General features: G+C 36.2%; 1 protein-coding gene across 3 annotated transcripts in view; it reads left to right on the forward strand.

Moving 5' to 3' along the window:
- The window catches only part of BLTP3B (bridge-like lipid transfer protein family member 3B), a 99,117-nt gene extending 89,620 nt beyond the window's left edge, over nucleotides 1-9,497 (forward strand). For all 3 annotated transcript variants that reach the window (XM_060165106.1, XM_060165104.1, XM_060165105.1), the window contains 2 exons: nucleotides 7,357-7,550; nucleotides 9,251-9,497. In XM_060165106.1, the coding sequence (XP_060021089.1) occupies nucleotides 7,357-7,550; nucleotides 9,251-9,370 (314 nt within the window). In that variant the 3' untranslated portion in view covers nucleotides 9,371-9,497. The remainder of the gene's footprint in view (nucleotides 1-7,356; nucleotides 7,551-9,250) is intronic.
- Nucleotides 9,498-18,013: the final 8,516 nt, after the last annotated feature.

Here is an 18,013-nt window from a genome sequence, read left to right on the forward strand (position 1 = left end):
TTTAAGGTTTCTCCATGTCTTTTCAAGGCTTAATAGCTCATTTCCTTTTAGAGCCAAATAATATTCCATTGTCTGAATGTTCCACAGTTTATTTCACCTACTGAAGGGCATCTTGGTTGCTTCCATATTTTGGCAGTTATGAATAAAACTGCTGTACACATTCACATGCAGGTGTTTGTGTAGACATAAGTTTTCAGCTCCTTTGGGTAAATACCAAGGAGTGTGATTGCTGGATCTTATGGTTAAGAGTACATTTAGTTTTGTAAGAAAATGGCTGTACTATTTTACATTCTTACCAGCTGTGGATGAGATTTCTTGTTGGTCTATGTTCTCACTAACATTTGGTGTTGTCAATGTTCTGGATTTTGGCCATTCTAAGTAGGTGTGTAGTGGTATGCTGTTGTTTTAATTTGCATTTCCCTGATGACATATGATGTACACATCTTTTCGTATGCTGATTTGCCATCTATATATCTTCGTGAGGTGCCTCTTAAAGTCATTGGCCTCAGAGAGAGATTTCATATTGATAAAAGATCCCCCAAAACATACCTCAGTCATAAACCTTTATCCATCTAACAACATAACTGAAAAATATAAAGCAAACCTATTTGAAGTAAAGAGAAATGGAATCATATCATATTGAGATGCTACAATCATAGAGAAACTTTTACATGCCTCTCAGAGTACAAGTATAGATACATAAATATAAATATGTGTGTGTGTATGTGTATGTATATATATATATATTTGAATTCAACAAATGGGTAATTTCAAATACCCATAAAACTTCTCTATTAATTCAGTCTCAAAGAAAATATCAACAGATTCCAAAACATAAAGTTCATGCAGACCATTTCTCTGATATCAGTGCAATAAAGTTTGTCATTGACATAAAAATGTACCAGAAAATAAAATATTTTTAAATTAATTAATTTATTTTATTTTTGGCTGCGTTGGGTCTTTGTTGCGGTGTGGGGGCTACTCTTCGTTGTAGTGCGTGAGCTTCTCGTTGCAGAGCACGGGCTCTAAGCACACGGGCTTCAGTAGTTGTGACACACAGGCTCAGTAGTTGTGGCGCACGGGCTTAGTTGCTCCGCAGTATGTGGGATCTTCCCAGACCAGGGCTCTAACCTGTGTCCCCTTCATTGGCAGGTGGATTCTTAACCACTGCGCCACCAGGGAAGTCCCAAATAAAATATCTATACTTGACAAAATTTAAAACAATCCTTGCTCTAACTGTTGGGGATTTATTGGCAACTGAGTGAGATTAATTACTATTTGCTAAAGAAAACAAAAACAAATATTTGTTTTAAATGAGAGGTTTATAATATCTAAAGAAAAATATCCACTTGCATACACATAATGGAGAAATAAAGAATTAAATAAACATCAATTTAATGAGTAAAAACTAATTTAAAATCAAGGTGCTTTGAAAAAATTTTCTCTGTATTTTCCCCTATATTGCTTATCTATATTTTACAATTAGTGAAATATCAATACATATTTTACCAATTGTGAACTGTATTTTAATGTAGTAGCTAAGGCAAAAGTGAATCACTGATACAGCAAGGGCATATATTTGCAAGATCATTTCAGTATGGAAACTCCATTTGGATTTGTCTTTAAAGTTGTATGGGTTAAAAAAAAAAAATCACATATGAGGCACTTCCCTGGCGGTCCATTGGTTAAGACTCTGCGCTTCCATTGTAGGGGGCGCAGGTTCGATCCCTGGTCGGGGAACTAAGATCCCACATGCCCCGTGGTGTGGCCAAAAAGAAAAATCACATATTTATCTTTTCAGAATATGTCACATATTTATACACTTCATTTCTTACATTTTTGAAAACTCTTGCTCCTTATCAAATGTTTTACATTTTAGGAATATAATTTTTCTTATTTCATGTTTTTACAGTGACACTTGGATCTTTTCAGCAAAGCCATTTAGGTAGTGATGAAATGTTAGAGAAAAGCATATCCTAGATTTTCTTTAAGTGGGCATCAAAACTCAGGGTATTATTTAAATTTAGCAGCAGTACTCATGTATATAAAATTTTTTTTTAAGCATTACTTTTTAAAAAAAAATATTTATTTATTTTTGGCTGTGTTGGGTCTTCGTTGCTGCGCACAGGCTTTCTCTAGTTGTGGCCAGTGGGAGCTACTCTTTGTTGCTGTGCACAGGCATCTCATTGCAGTGGCTTCTCTTGTTGCAGACCGTGGGCTCTAGGTGTACAGCCTTCAGTAGCTGTGGCACGCAGGCTCAGTAGTTGTGGCTCGCAGGCTCTAGAGCACAGGCTCAGTAGTTGTGGTGCACGGGCCTAGTTGCTCTGCGGCATGTGGGATTTTCCTGGACCAGAGCTTGAACCCGTGTCCCCTGCATTGGCAGGCAGATTCTTAACCACTGTGCCACCAGGGAAGTCCTGTAAATTGTTGATGTACCTTTCAAAAGCTCATTGAGACGATGGAAAAGTTTGTTGTGTTATTCAGGATATTAGCAATTGTACAAAATTTAAGACAATTTATTTTAAAGTAGTTTTCCATTGTCTCTGGAAAGAACAACATGTTTTAAGCATAAGCAAGTATGCTTTGTTTTATACAGAGTGTCTCATGTTTTATTTCAGTGTATTCCTAAGCGCAATATCATGAAGCAGATTACATTATGTTATTTTTCTTATCATGTGGAAATGAATTCTTTGGTGTATGATGTACGTAATGTAACACATAGTCTAATGTATCGCACATAAAGCTTGTATGATAATGTATCATAAATACTACTCAAATTAATATATTAGCCATGATAAACAAGTATTTAACAGTTTTATTTGCTTCTTAGAATTTTGAAGCACTTTGGGTAAATAATTTGAATGGCCCTACTTTCTCAAGTAGCTCTTTAAGAAATTTTCAAGTATGGGCATTCCCTGGTGGTCTATTGATTAGGATTCGGTGCTTTCACTGCGTGGCCCAGGTTCAATCCCTGGTTGGGGAACTGAGATCCTGCAAGCCACGTGGCACAGCCAAAAAAGAAAAATAAGGAAAGAAATTTTGAGGTATGCTGATTTTTTCTCCCTTAAAACAAATTTATTTAGCCAACAGGAGCATTCAGAATAATCTGACTAGTAGGTGTTTCAAAAATTAGTTTTAGGTGTTTGTTGCTGTGATAATAGCAGCTTACCTAATATTTTTCTTTACTCCTTCCTGTTCTTTTAGTGTACTATGAGGTATACTTGCAGCTGCTCTGGATGTGATTAAATAAAGTTCATCATGAAGGAATAGGTGTTTTTTTGTTTTTATTTATTTATTGCCACTTATCATAGTACTCCACACTTCTTGGGAAAGACTAGTTTTTCAGTAAAGAGAAAGTTAAAATAATTTTTCAGAAAATTACAAAGGTATACTACAATTTCTTGTTGCTCCAGTGAAATATGACTAATTGAGTAACTTAATAACACTATTATAAGAGAAAAAGATAGAAAATGTTTGTTGTGTATGTGGGGGTGTGTGTGTGTGTATATATGTATATATATATATATATATATATATAGTATGTGTGTATATCCTATGCGTGTGCTGTTAATTAATTTTAATAGTAGTGTCCTGTCTCTCAACATGTCTTGCACCCAACACACCTAGGACCTGGCATACTCCCATCTGAGAGAGTGCCCATTGTGGCATTGACTCCCAGCAAAAGTGTTGTGAGGGAGTACCTCCCAATAGATTATATTGGAATGTTGGGGGTAGGATGGGGCATTGTATATTTAACGGTCCGTGATGAACAACTCTTTGCCATATACAGCCTTAGAATCATTGCCATAATACTTCCTCACTGGGAATGAGGGAAGAATTTTTAAATTACTAAACCTAAGGAGTAGTGTAAAACCTAAACTTGGAAGAGTGCCTGTATGACACTCAGAGAAGACAAATGAATAGACATCTTCTGTCTGAATAAACAGAGAACTGTTAAAACCTCGATTTAGAGTCAAGTATTTATTGAACACCTGCTGTGGTACTAACAGCAGTTAATATTTGAATAATGCTTTCCAGTTTGTTAAGTTCTTTTACATTAAATATTGACTCACTTAATTCTTACCATAACCCTTTGAGATAATTAAGGCAAGTATTCTTATCCTCTCCTTTTTGCAAATGAAGAAATTAAAGTTTAGATAAGTTGAATGGCTTGTCCAAGGTACAAGATCTAGAAAGTAACTAGCAGAGCCTATGCGAGGGGAAAAGTGTACATTGTCGTAAGGTGCACATTTCATCCATGAGGGGCATGGATTTGTTCATCAAAATTTGTCTTAAAAACTAGAAAGAAGGGCTTCCCTGGTGGCGCAGTGGTTGAGAGTCCGCCTGCCGATGCAGGGGACACGGATTCGTGCCCCGGTCCGGGAGGATCCCACATGCCGCGAAGCGGCTAGGCCCGTGAGCCATGGCCGCTGAGCCTGCGCGTCCAGAGCCTGTGCTCCGCAACGGGAGAGGCCACAACAGTGAGAGGCCCGCGTACCGCAAAAAAAAAAAACAAGAAAGAAGCTTGAAAGCTCTAGAAAGAGCTAGAAAGAAGCTCTTTTAAAGTAAATAAAAGGAAATATGTCTTTCTATAGTAATAGACTCCAATTACCCTTGTCAGTTACAGGTTCTCTCCTTTCCTATCCCTTTCCAGTCCCTCCCATCTTTACACTTGCTTCTTCCTGCCTCTTCCTCCTCATTCCTCCCCTTCTTATCTCTTCCTTTTCCCTTCCTACCTGCTTCTCCCTACTTATCTTTCCCTCTTTTTTTTCCCTAATTGAAGTATTGTTGATTCACAATATTATATTAGTTTCAGGTGTACAGTATAGTGATTCAATATTTTTATAGATTATACTCCATTAAAAGTTATTACAAGATAATGCCTATACTTCTCTGTGCTATACAATATATCCTTGTTGTTTATCTATTTTAATCTATTTTATACCTAGTAGTTTGTATCTCTTGGTCTCATATTCCTCATTTGCCCCTCCCTGCTTTCTTCTCCCTTTTGGTAACCACTGGTTTGTTTTCTGTATCTGTGAGTCTGTTTCTGTTCAGAGCAGCACTCTTTACAGTAGCCAAGATATGGAAGCAACCCAAATGGATAAAGAAGATATGAGATAGATAGATATATATATATATAAACACACACACTGTGGAATATTACTCAACCATAAAAAAGAATGAATTCTGCCATTTACAGCAACATGAGTGTACCTAGAGAATATTAAGCTTAGCGAAATAAGTCAGACAGAGAAAAAGAAATACTAATGATTTCACTTATATGTGGAATCTAAAATTTAGGTACTACAAATGAGTGTATATGCAAAGCAGACTCACAGTTAACTCTCCGTCTTTATCTCCAGTTACAGCTACATCCCTCTTCCTCTTTTCCCATCCTCACTCCTCTGTCTCCTCCACTCTCTAGCTCTCTCTCCTCCCTCCTCCTCTATTTCATTCCTTCTTTTTCTCTTCCCATATTTCTTCCTCTTCTCTTCTTTCCCTCTCCTTCCCTTTTCTCTCCCCATTCCACCTGCTAGTGATCGAAATAAAATGAGTTTCAGAATTGTTTGGTCAGTGGTTTTTTCTTTATTCTTAGGATCCCATGAGTAGTGAGATATAGGCTAAATAAAATGGGTCTTGGGCCCTCTATTTTTCTCACTACAGCCTATGTAACTCAGCTTTTTTTTTTTTTTAGTTCATATTAGCATTCTATGTCAGATTTCATTTAAAAGAAGAGTTTTGCTCCTCTACAAGTTTGAAAAACAAAAGTATGTTATAAATTTGTAATCAAGTAGCATTTTAGCGGTGTTATTAATTTTTTGAGGTTGAAAGAGTGGAGAAGTTGGCTTTTCCATGGCATAGTACTTTAGAATTTCTCTTACAGTCACTGCCAAGCTGAATTGTATGCTAGTCTGAACCAGTACAACAGTTTTTGTAGTTTTTTTCCTACATTTTTTAGTAGTACTAAAACATAATCAGTACAGGACAATATTATAAAAAGTAGTTTCTGATTTGAGACCACTGTAATATAATGAACCCAAGAAGAAACCAAAACTCAACTTGATGTCATTTATCCATGTTGATGGAACTATTCCATTTTTATATATACAGAATAGGGGTAAAATTGATGGAACCATTATGGAGGGTAATTTGGCAATATGAACAAAAGCTTTAAAAAATATTTTTGTTCTTTGACTTAGCTAACCCCTTCTGGAAATCTTTTTTTTTTTTTTTTTGCGGTATGCGGGCCTCTCACTGTTGTGGCCTCTCCCGTTGCGGAGCACAGGCTCCGGACGTGCAGGCTCAGTGGCCACGGCTCACGGGCCCAGCCGCTCTGCGGCATGTGGGATCCTCCTGGACCGGGGCACGAACCATGTCCCCTGCATCGGCAGGCGGACTCTCAACCACTGCGCCACCAGGGAAGCCCTGGAAATCTTTTTAAGGGGAAAAATTATTTTGAGCAGTATTACTCTTTTGTCTGCTCAGTGTAATTTGATATGGTGAACTGCCTTTCTATCATGACTGTTGCATGTGATTTTGGTGGACTTAGCAATCATATAACCCTATCACAAAAATGGAGATGGGACCCAGCAGGGTCAGTCAAAAGATTTCAGCCCTTGGGACACTGAGTGATACATGAATGGACTGTGACCCAAGCATTCTGAGTCTTTTTTTGTGAATTGAAAAGGACACTGAGAGAGAAGGGTCACAGGCTGTAAAACTTACTTGTTTGGGGTCACCAGAGTCTACCTTTGCCATGATATGACTGAACTAACCCAGAAGAGAGGAAAAGTGGACCTGAGAAGTAGAGAGAGTCAGGTTCCTAAATTGACACTCCTGAGGACATCATATGAATTTCAGTATCTGGCTATACCTGAAGCACCATCACTTGTTTTTGATTACTGATTTAATCTCTTTACCTGTTGTATTTGTGTCTATTTTGGTAGCTTGTGTCTTTGTAGGAATTTTTCTGTTTCGTCTAAGCTGTCTAATTTATTAGTATACAGTTCTTCACAGTATTCCTTTACAATTATTTTTATTTCTGTTAGGTTGATAGTAACGTCCCCTCTTCCATTTCTGATTCTAGTAATTTGTTTCCTTTTTTATTTTTTGGTCCATCTAACTAAGGTTTTATCAATTTTATTCATCTTTTCAACAGATGAGCTTTTGGTTTTGATTTTGTTCATCTTTTCAATGAATGAGCTTTTTTGTTTTATTGAGTTTATTGTTTTTCTGTTTCATAATGTCTTCCTACTAATAGAGATACTCATTTTTATATTAGTTTTTCACAAGAGAACTTAAGATTTATCAAGTATTTAGAAATGTTATCTGAGTATTTATTTGTTGTATTAGATTCTCAGATGCTTAACACAAAAAATGATTTGAAAGAAGATGTCGAAAGTGATTCAGTGCTGCTTACCAGTGGAAAGTGTGATCTGAAAAAACAACACAGTGTCACTCAAGCCACTCAGACGAGCCCAGAGGTTCCTTGGCCTTCTCAGTCAGTCAACTTTCCTGAGTGCTCCTTTGACTTTACTAGGGAACAGGTAATGGAAAAACTAGTTCATTCTCATTCAGTTTCAGCAATTAAATATTAAATAGTTAAGACATTATTTACTTATTTAACATTTGTTGAGTGCTTGTTATATGCCAGGCACTGTGTTAGATGCTGTTGATACAGTGTTGAGCAAGGTATGGACATCCCCAGCCTTCACAGAGTTTGTAGTCTGATGGAAGATAAAGGAGTAAGTGTGAGACAGTGCCAGTTTCTGGAATCCACGAAGGCTTCTTGGAAGATATATTCATTTTGATGTCTTATTTTTAAGTTGCAAAAGTATTGTTACGTTTCAGAACTTTGGAAAAATATTTTAAAACAACTCTAACATATTGTAACCTCCTACAGTGCTGTCAGTATTTTTAAATTTTTCCTCCCAGGCTCTTTCCAGAGCCTCCCAGGCTCTTTAGTAATTTTTCTAAACAATTACTATTCTAGTGTATATAACTGTATTTTTTTTACATAACATTGTTTAACAGATATCTTCCATATTACTACATATGCTTCATATATGTATTTTATTTGTTTTTTTAATTCAAGTATAGTCGATGCTTCATATTTATTGTTAATGGCAGATTAATATGGGTGTGGACGTATTGTCATTTCTAAAGGTTCCTCTTAACATTTGTTAATATTTGAGTTGCTTTTTATTTTTTGCTGTTATCAAATTCTGTCCAGCAGAATTTTAATTCTCTATGATAGAACCACGGAATGAGTTCATTCATCTGTTTAACAGGATTTGTTGGATGTCAACTCTAAGCTAAGGATATAGAATTGTAACAGTATACCACTCCCTGTCTATTAAGAAACTCAAAGTTTAGTGGGAAAGACAGAAGCATGTAAACGGTAGTCAGAACATGTGTTATATGTACTAGAGTTTGGGAAGTATAGTGAAATACCCAACTTGGTCTGTAAGGCAGGCATTCTTAAGCTGGTACTAAAAGGTCTGAGAACTCTGAAATTGAACGAATTTATTTTAATATATCTGTGTAAATGTGTTTTCCTGTGGAGAAAGTTTTATCACATCTTCCTGGTTAGGGGTTAGGGAATGGTTCTAAGAGGATAAAATGCTTGAACCGAGTCTTAATGAGGGGAGACCTATTGACATCTAGATGAAAATGTCTAATGAGATATTCAGAATGTGGGTCTGGTGCTCCAGAGAGAGGCTTGTGCTGCATCAGGCTATCTACAGTTATTGGAGCCACAGGAGTAGATGAGATCATCTAAGAGAGTGGCTCCAGTGATAAGAGAAGGTGACCAATTATGGAATTTAATAGAATATGAAAAATTTAAGGGTTATTAAACAGCTGATGAAGAGATGAAAAGTCCATAGGTAGAGAGGGGTAAACAAGAAAGAACTGTAGCATAAAAGGCAAAAGAGGAGAGAGGCTTAGCAAGGAGTGGTGAGGCAGCAGCATCTTAAGAGAAATTGAAATTAAACAAAATCACTATTAGATTTGGAAATTAGAAGTTAATTAGTGTTTTGAATTGCTGGGTCAAAACTTACGGACATTTTTAAGTGCTTGGTATGTGTTTCCAAATAACTTCTCAAAGCAGTTTTCGGCTTAAGTTCATCCTCACCAGCACTGGGTAATTTTACTGACTCATGTGTCACACCTTTGATACTGTATAAATAGTTTGTGTTTTCTGAAAATGGTTAAGTTTTCTTATTTTCCAAATTTATCATTTCAGCTCATGGAAGAGAATGAATCTCTTAAACAGGAATTGGCTAAAGCTAAAACAGCTCTTGCAGAAGCTCACTTGGAAAAAGATGCTCTTCTCCATCATATAAAGAAGATGACAGTTGAATAGCAGGAGTGGCAGTCAGAAACTCAAATTATAGCTCTGGAGTATGGTGGTTATATTTATAATGTGATGTTTCCAGTTAGTGGAAGACTTTCCTTTTCATGAAAAGACAATAAAATGAAATAGAATGTGATGAAGTGGTGACTATTCCAAAGCCAGTTTAGAAAATACTAGGTACGGGCATTACAATCTTTTGGTTGTTTTGTGTTTTGGGGTTTAAACCCTCTTTTAAACTGGTGTGATATAAGGAAGTCAATGCATACTGTAAAATAATTACCTGCCTAATGAATAGAAGATGTCATTTCCTAATTTTGATATTACATTATAGGCATTTTTTAAAAAGAAAAGTTAAAATCTATGTGTTCCCACTATTTATCACTATTTGTTAATAATTTACTATTATTTACAAAGATTCAGATGCTTTTAGGGCTAATGTAAAATAAAAGGAGGCTTACATTTTAAATGTTATTAAAATTATGTACTTAAATCTGTATTTAATTACTGTAAAAAAAAGTCCAATCAAATTAATAAATATCTAATGGCTCAGTTTGAAAATTCTAGAAAATCATCACCCTACTGCACTTATGAAGTAACTTGAAAATGTGAAAAAGAATCATTTTAAGTGATGGGTAAACTGTAAGTTGAAGCTATAATTTTCAACAAAGAAGATGGCACAAATGTTAAAATAAAAAGCATAAACTGTAAAAAAGCAAGACATTAGAGTATATGGCCAACTGATTTAAAAAGCATTATTTGTACATTCCTTTAAACATTTATTGTTAGAAGTAAAAGAGTAATTTAACTATCCTACTAAATTTAGCATTTGTAACTGTAAGAATTTTAACTAATACTATTTATATTAGTTCTTTACCTTCATCTTTCCTTTATTTAAGGAAGGGAATGTTTTCAGAGAATTTTCTTTTCACATACATAAAACAATTTCATACCATTCCTGTAATATCACAACAGGTGGATGTTTGCACATGTCAAATTTATAATGCTAGTTTTGATTAAAGTTCTGTATGACTTATATATTATCTTCTATAATAAGAAAAACTGGTAAATTTTGAATTCTATTTTCTAGGGATTGTTAAGTTTGAAAGCAACATGAGAGAGAATCTCAATCATGCATTATGAAATAAAAGTTTATGAGTATTTAAGAAACAGAGGCTTTTAACAATTTGAAATATATTTCTGATAGAATTAAACTAAGTGGGGTCTATTTTAAAATTCACATTCTTAAACATAAATATATCCAAGATAGAACATGAACTAGCTGGACTGCTCTTTCTTTAAGATACTTGAAATTTTTCAACCACGTTCGGACACTTTATGGTGCTTTGCTTGTTTGGTATGACTTATATAGCCATCCCTCTATCTAAGTACTTGGAAGGAAATACATCTTTCATTTTACATTAAGTGTTGGAGTGATTTTAGATTTTATTGAAAATGGTACTGGCTTTTTTTTTTTTTCTATAATGTCCATTTTAACTAACATTATTTAAAATACAGGCCCTGTTTTGGGAGCTAAGGATACAGCAAAGAACAAGTTAAATTGTTATTATTTTACCTCAGAGTGTTTTAAAAATCCTGATAAACCATTTTAATCTAAGACTATTATATAGTTTTAGATTAAAAGCAAAGGTCTAATTAAATATTTTAAATGTATAGCTTATATCCTTAGTAGAGTACTTTTGATCTGTAGGTATATAGTCAACAAAAGCAGTCTCTATTATAGAAAACCTGGATTGATGGGACATTAACTTCTTCAGAGCTTGCAGTGTTTCTCAGACTTGAGCTATTTGCTCTATATGAATTTTAAATTTATGATATATTATAATTATTTAGTGTTATAGATGCTGAATGTTTTTCTTATTTTCAATTTATTTGGCTTTCTCAAGAAAATCATGTAAACAGTAGAGATGGTAATTAATGTGGATCTGAACATTCTGTATGCTTTGTTAGATTTTTTAAAATTTATAGTGATTACTATTTTTATAGAGATTTAAAATTAATAAAACACTTCCAAAACCATTATGTAATTCCCACAGCAAACCTGGGAGGTAGGTATTATTAACATTTTAAAAGTTAAATAGAAACCTTAAGGCTCAGAAAGAACAAGTGACTTGACGGAAATCACAATAACCTGCTCTTTTTACTTACATCCCAATTATATGCTTTTATTTTATCTTATTCCTTATTTCACAGATTTTTTCCTGATGTGGGGAAAGGAATCACTTGTTGGTCTTTTATCTGTTTTTCTTTTAAACATAAATAATAATACTTTTAAAGTGTGTGTGTGTGTATGATGTGTGTATTACTCAAACTATTTAAAAGATACGGGGAGAATTTTTTTTAAGTTAACCCCAACCTTTTTAGCTGTGTGAGAAATACAGGAATCAACCTACCAGAGTTTTTAAATGACCACAAATTAGATATAAAGTTGCCATGTCTTTGCTAAATCCCTAGCAGAGATGTTAATCAGGGGAAGAAAATGATACTTGTGTTTTCCTTTTTAATTTTACATATGTGAAAAACATTTTCTTGGCATCTTGTATTTTTTTTCTTTTCTCATTTTATCCTAGAATTCAAAAGATCACCATGTGACACTAGTTGTAATGAAACATTATTTTTATTTAAGCCATGTAAGAATGGCTATATAGGATTGCAGGCAAATATATGTGAAAAAATTAACCAGAAACTCCTTTTGGATTTTTATTGTAGTTATTGTTATTCAGTACTTGTCAGTACAGGGGTTAAAACTTCCTCTTTATGTTTTTATTAACGTATCCAATCTAAGGTACCACCATCACCCTGGTTTCCAAGCTGGTAACCTAGAACTCCTCTTAGACACCTTCCTCTCCCTAACTGCAACCCCCCACCCCCAAATTAGTTCACTACTGCATCCTCTCATTTTACCTTGTAAATTTGTGTACTTCTCTTCACTTACCACCTTCCTAATCTAAGCTACCATCAGCACTTTTTACCTGCATTACTGCAGTCGACTCGTAACTGGTCTTCCTAAGCTACTCTGGCCTTCCTGATTCATTTTTATAGGCAGGGAGAATTCTCTTTTTTGAAGTGCAGTTTTAATCAAGGCAACCCACCTACCCCAGTTTCACCTCTAGCTTAAAACACATTAATGGCATTTCATTGCTCTTATGATTAAAACAAAAATATGTTGCCTATGAGATTATGTATTAGGGCCACTATTTATAATTATGAACGTTGAAAAAGTTAATGTCTCAAAACATTAAAACAATGACTGGCACATCACCTTGAAAAGCATGAGGTTAGTTATTATTATTACTTCTTAGTTTCATTTTGCACCATGTTTTACTTTCTTTGTCTTCTACCCTCATTGCACTTTAACTATCTGGAATAAGTGAGAATCAAAGTGCCTCTTCCACCATAGGAACCTTTGTTCATTCTATTCCTTTGGCTTGAAGTACTTTCGTCGCTTAGTTAATTCCTGTTTGTCTTTTGGATCTCAGCTCATTCATCACTTCCTCAGGGAAGCATTCCCTAATTTCTTTCACCAGAATAAGACCCACTGTTATACATTATCACGTGAACACATACCATTACTTAGCACTGAACACCTTTGTAATTTTATATGTTTTTGATTAATGTAGACCCTCTACATTGTAAACTCCATGAGGACAGGAATTGTGTGTGTTTTTGTTGCCACTGTTCAACTTTGTATTCCTTGTGCCTCATACAGTGCCTGGCACATAGTAGGTTCTCAATAAATTTGTTGAAAGAATAAAATGAATGGATGAGGTATCAAAGATGTTTTTCAGGTATTGAGTTCTTCCCCTCAGTTGGATTGAGGGGAAATGGAACATAGGCATAAAAGTTGGAGGTGGTAGTTATTAAAAGTGGCAGACTACTTGAGTCCATAGGGAAAGAAAAAGATGGAAAATGGATAAATTTGCCATATTATGTCCTTCTGAATTTTAAATACCTGAAATTCTAGATGATTTATCACAAATCATCACAAAAGAGAAAATTAGCACATCGATTCATACAGGCTGCCAGAATGTCATCTGGCTTTGATTGTAACATATGGTGTTGTGGCTGTTGAGATCTGCCAGTCCTGTCAGCTAAACAGAATGGAAATAAGGCCAAAAAAGTAGTGGCTGAAATAGTTTTCAATTTTGAGAAATTGATACACAGGATCAGTTGTGCCTAATTCCTTAAGGTGTTAACAGTCTCATTTTACCTTGCACCCAGGGATGCTAAAGAGAATAAATTTTGAGCTATGTTTCAATTTCCTTTTAGAATAAAATACCCAAAGATGGAATTATGCAGGATATATATAGAAACATTAAAGAAGTAATGTTTTTAAACACTGATTTCTTCATTAAATTATAATACTTGACATTTAAAAAAAATTTTGCTGCTTTTTTGAGAAGTACAAAAATTAAGGTAACGTGAAGCAAAAATGTAAGCATGATGATTTTTATAAACCATTAGATATTAACTAATAGATCATTGTACACTGGAGGGAAATTCATGTTAATGTTACAGTATTGAAATTCAATATAAGTGCTGCCCACACTACTGGGCTGGTAGGTCTGAGGATTTGAAACTCTTTTACGAGAAAAATTTTAAGACATATGAAATCAACTAAATGTCTTTTTTTTCTATTTGCATAGTATGATAGTTTTTTCTAGTCTTAGAAAAAAAAAATGTATCACTACATCACCAAGAGGAGTAATCAGGGTTTTAAAAGATTTTGAAACCATTTAGATTAAAAGGCAATAGTAAATAAATTATACATTAGGTTTTATTTTCACTTTGCTTGTGTCACCAATCAAAAGTCAATTCATTCTTTCCAATAACTTATATTAAGCTGATTGAATGGTAAGTAAAATTTCTCATTCTTGACTTTAATTCTTCACTTTTATGTGAAGACATATTTGATTGTTTAGGTGAAGAAATATACCTGAGCGTTTTGGAGTTTAAGAGAGTACAGTGAGGTGATTAACCCTCTTCTTGCAACCACTTAGGAGAATTGTTTTATTGATGTAACAAAAAACTCAAATACTGAATTACAACCATCAAGACTGAGAATTTTAAAAATAAAAGAGAGACCTTCAAGATGGCAGAGGAGTAAGACATGGAGATCACCTTCCTCCCCACAGATACATCAGAAATACATCTACATTTGGAAAAACTCATACAGAACATCTATGGAATGCTGGCAGAAGACCTCACACTTCCTAAAAGGCAAGAAACTCCCCACGTACCTGGGTAGGGCAAAAGAAAAAAGAGAAAACAGAGACAAGAGAATAGGGATGGGACCTGCACCTCTGGGAGGGAGCTGCGAAGAAGGAAAAGTTTCCACACGCTAGGAAGCCCCTTCACTGGCGGAGATGGGGGGTGGCAGGGGGGAAGCTTCGGAGCCACGGAGGAGAGCACAGCAATAGGGGTGCAGAGGGCAAAGTGGAGAGATTCCCGCACAGAGGACTGCTGCTGACCAGCACTCACCAGCCTGAGAGGCTTGTGTGCTCACCCACCAGGGCGGGTGGGGGCTGGGAGCTGAGGCTCGGGCTTCAGAGGTCAGATCCCAAGGGAAGGAGTTGGGTTGGCTGCGTGAACACAGCCTTAAGGGGGCTAGTGCACCACAGGTAGCCAGGAGGGAGTCCGGGAAAAAGTCTGGATCTGCCCAAGAGACCACTGTTTCAGGGTGTGGGAGGGGAGGGGATTCAAAGCACCGCCTAAATGAGCTCCAGAGATGGGTTCGAGCTGTGGCTATCAATGTGGATGACAGAGATGGGCATGAAATGCTAAGGCTGCTGCTGCAGCCACCAAAAAGCCTGTGTGCAAGCACTGGTTACTATCCACAACTCTGCTTCCAGGAGCTGTGCAGCCCACCACTGCCAGGTTCCCATGATCCAGGAACAACTTCCCTGGCAGAACACACAGCGCACCCCAGGCTGTTGCAATGTCATGTTTGCCTCTGCTGCTGCAGGCTTGCCCTGCATTCCATACCCCTTCTTCCCCCCGGCCTGAGTGAGCCAGAGCCCCCAAAGCAGCTGCTCCTTTAACCCCATCTTGTCTGAGCGAAGAACAGATGCCTTCAGGTGACCTACATGCAGAGGCGGGGCCAAATCCAGAGCTGAACCCCAGGAGGTGGGCGAACAAAGAAGAGAAGGAAATTTCTCCCAGCTTGGGAGCAACTGTAGACTTGCGGTTTGCTTTCTGCATCTACTGTGTTTCTGGTTTTATGTTTATCTTAGTATTTAGAGTTTATTATCATTGGTAGGTTAGTTTATTGATTTGGTTGCTCTCTTCCTTTATATATATATATATATTTTTTTTTTCTTTTTCTCTTTTTCTGAGTGTGTATGTATATGCTTCTTTGTGGGATTTTGTCTGTATAACTTTGCTTTTACCATTTCTCCTAGGGTTCTGTCTGTTCGTTTTTTGGGGTTTTTTTTAGTATAGTTTTCAGTGCTTGCTTTCATTGGTGGATTTGTTGTTGTTTGGTTTGGCTGCTGTCTTCCTTCTTTCTTTCTTTTTTTTCTATATTTTTATTAATTTTTAATATTTTTTTATTTTAATTATTTTATTTTATTTTGTAGTTTTCTTTCTTTCTATTTTTCTCCCTTTTTTTCTGAGCCATGTGGCTGACAGGGACTTGCTGCTTCAGCCGGGTGTCAGGCCTGTGCCTCTGAGGTGGGAGAGCCGAGCTCAGGACATTGGTCTACTAGAGACCTCCTGGCTCCATGTGATGTCAAATGGTGGAAGCTCTCACAGAGATATCCACCTTAACGCTAAGACCCAGCTCCACTCAACCACCAGCAAGCTCCAGTTGTGGACACCCTATGCCAAACAACTAGTAAGACAAGAACACAAACCCACCCATTAGCAGAGAGGCTGCCTAAAACAAGGTCACAGACACCCAAAAACACACTACTGGACGCAGACCTGCCCACCAGAAAGACAAGATACAGCCTCGTCCACCAGAACACAGGCACCAGTCCCCTCCACCAGGAAGCGTACACAACCCAATGAACCAACCTTAGCCACTGGGGACAGACACCAAAAACAATGGGAAATACGAACATGCAGCCTGAGAAAAGGAGACCCCAAACACAGTAAGTGAAGCAAAATGAGAAGACACAGAAACACAGCAGATGAAGGAGCAAGGTAAAAATCCAGCAGACCAAACAAATGAAGAGGAAATAGTCTGCCTGAAAAAGAATTCAGAGTAATGATAATTAAGATCCAAAATCTTGGAAATAGAATGGAGAAGATACAAGAAACGTTTAACAAGGACCTAGAAGAACTAAAGAGCAAACAAACAATGAGGAACAACACAATAAATGAAATTAAAAATTCTCCAGAAGGAATCAATAGAATAACTGAGACAGAAGAACAGATAAGTGACCTGCAAGATAAAATAGTGGAAATAGTGGAAATAACTACTGCAGAGCAGAATAAAGAAAAAAGAAAAGAATTGAGAACAGTCTCAGAGACCTCTGGCACAACATTAAGCAGACCAACATTTGAATTATAGGAGTCCCAGAAGAAGAAGAGAAAAGGGGCTGAAAAAATATTTGAAGAGATTATAGGTGAAAACTTACCTAATAAGGGAAAGGAAATAGTCGATCAAGTCCAGGAAGCACAAAGGGTGCCATATAGGATAAATCCAAGACACATATTAAACAATCAAAAATTAAATACAAAGTAAAAATATTAAAAGCAACAAGGGAAAAACAATAACTAACATACAGGGAATCCCCATAAGGTTAACAGCTGATCTTTCAGCAGAAACTCTGCAAGCCAGAACGGAGTTGCAGGGCATACTGAAAGTGATGAAAGCGAAAAACCTACAGCCAAGATGACTACACAGCAAGGATCTCATTCAGAATTGATGGAGAAATTAAAACCTTTACAGACAAGCAAAAGCTAAGACAATTCAGCACCACCAAATGAGCCTTACAACTAATTCTAAAGGAACTTCTCTAGGCAGGAAACACAAGTGAAGGAAAAGACCTACAATAACAAACCCCAAACAATTAAGAAAATGGTAATAGGAACATACATATCGATAGTTACCTTAAATGTAGATGGATTAAATGCTCCAACCAAAAGACATAGACTGACTAAATGGATGCAAAAACAAGACCCATATATATTCTGTCTACAAGAGACCCACTTCAGACTTAGGGACCATAGAGACTGAAAGTGAGGGGATGGAAAAAGATATTCCATGCAAATGGAAATCAGAAGAAAGCTGGAGTAGCAATTCTCATATCAGACAAAATAGACTTTAAAATAAAGATTATTACAAGAGGCAAAGAAGAACACTAGGTAATGATCAAGGGATCAATGCAAGAAGAAGATATAACGATTATAAATATTTAAGGAGCACCTCAATACATAAGGGAAATGCTAACAGTCATAAAAGGGAAAATCGACAGTTAAAACAACCGTAGTAGGGGACTTTAACACCCCACTTTCACCAATGGACAGATCAACCAAAATGAAAATAAATAAGGAAACACAAGCTTTAAATGCTACATTAAACAAGATGGACTTAATTGATATTTATAGGATATTCCATCCAGAAACAACAGAATACACTTTCTTCTCAAGTGCTCATGGAACATTCTCCAGGAGAGATCATATCTT

The sequence above is a fragment of the Lagenorhynchus albirostris genome, chromosome 11 (genome assembly GCF_949774975.1).
Source record: "Lagenorhynchus albirostris chromosome 11, mLagAlb1.1, whole genome shotgun sequence".
NCBI classification, from domain to species: Eukaryota; Metazoa; Chordata; class Mammalia; order Artiodactyla; family Delphinidae; genus Lagenorhynchus; species Lagenorhynchus albirostris.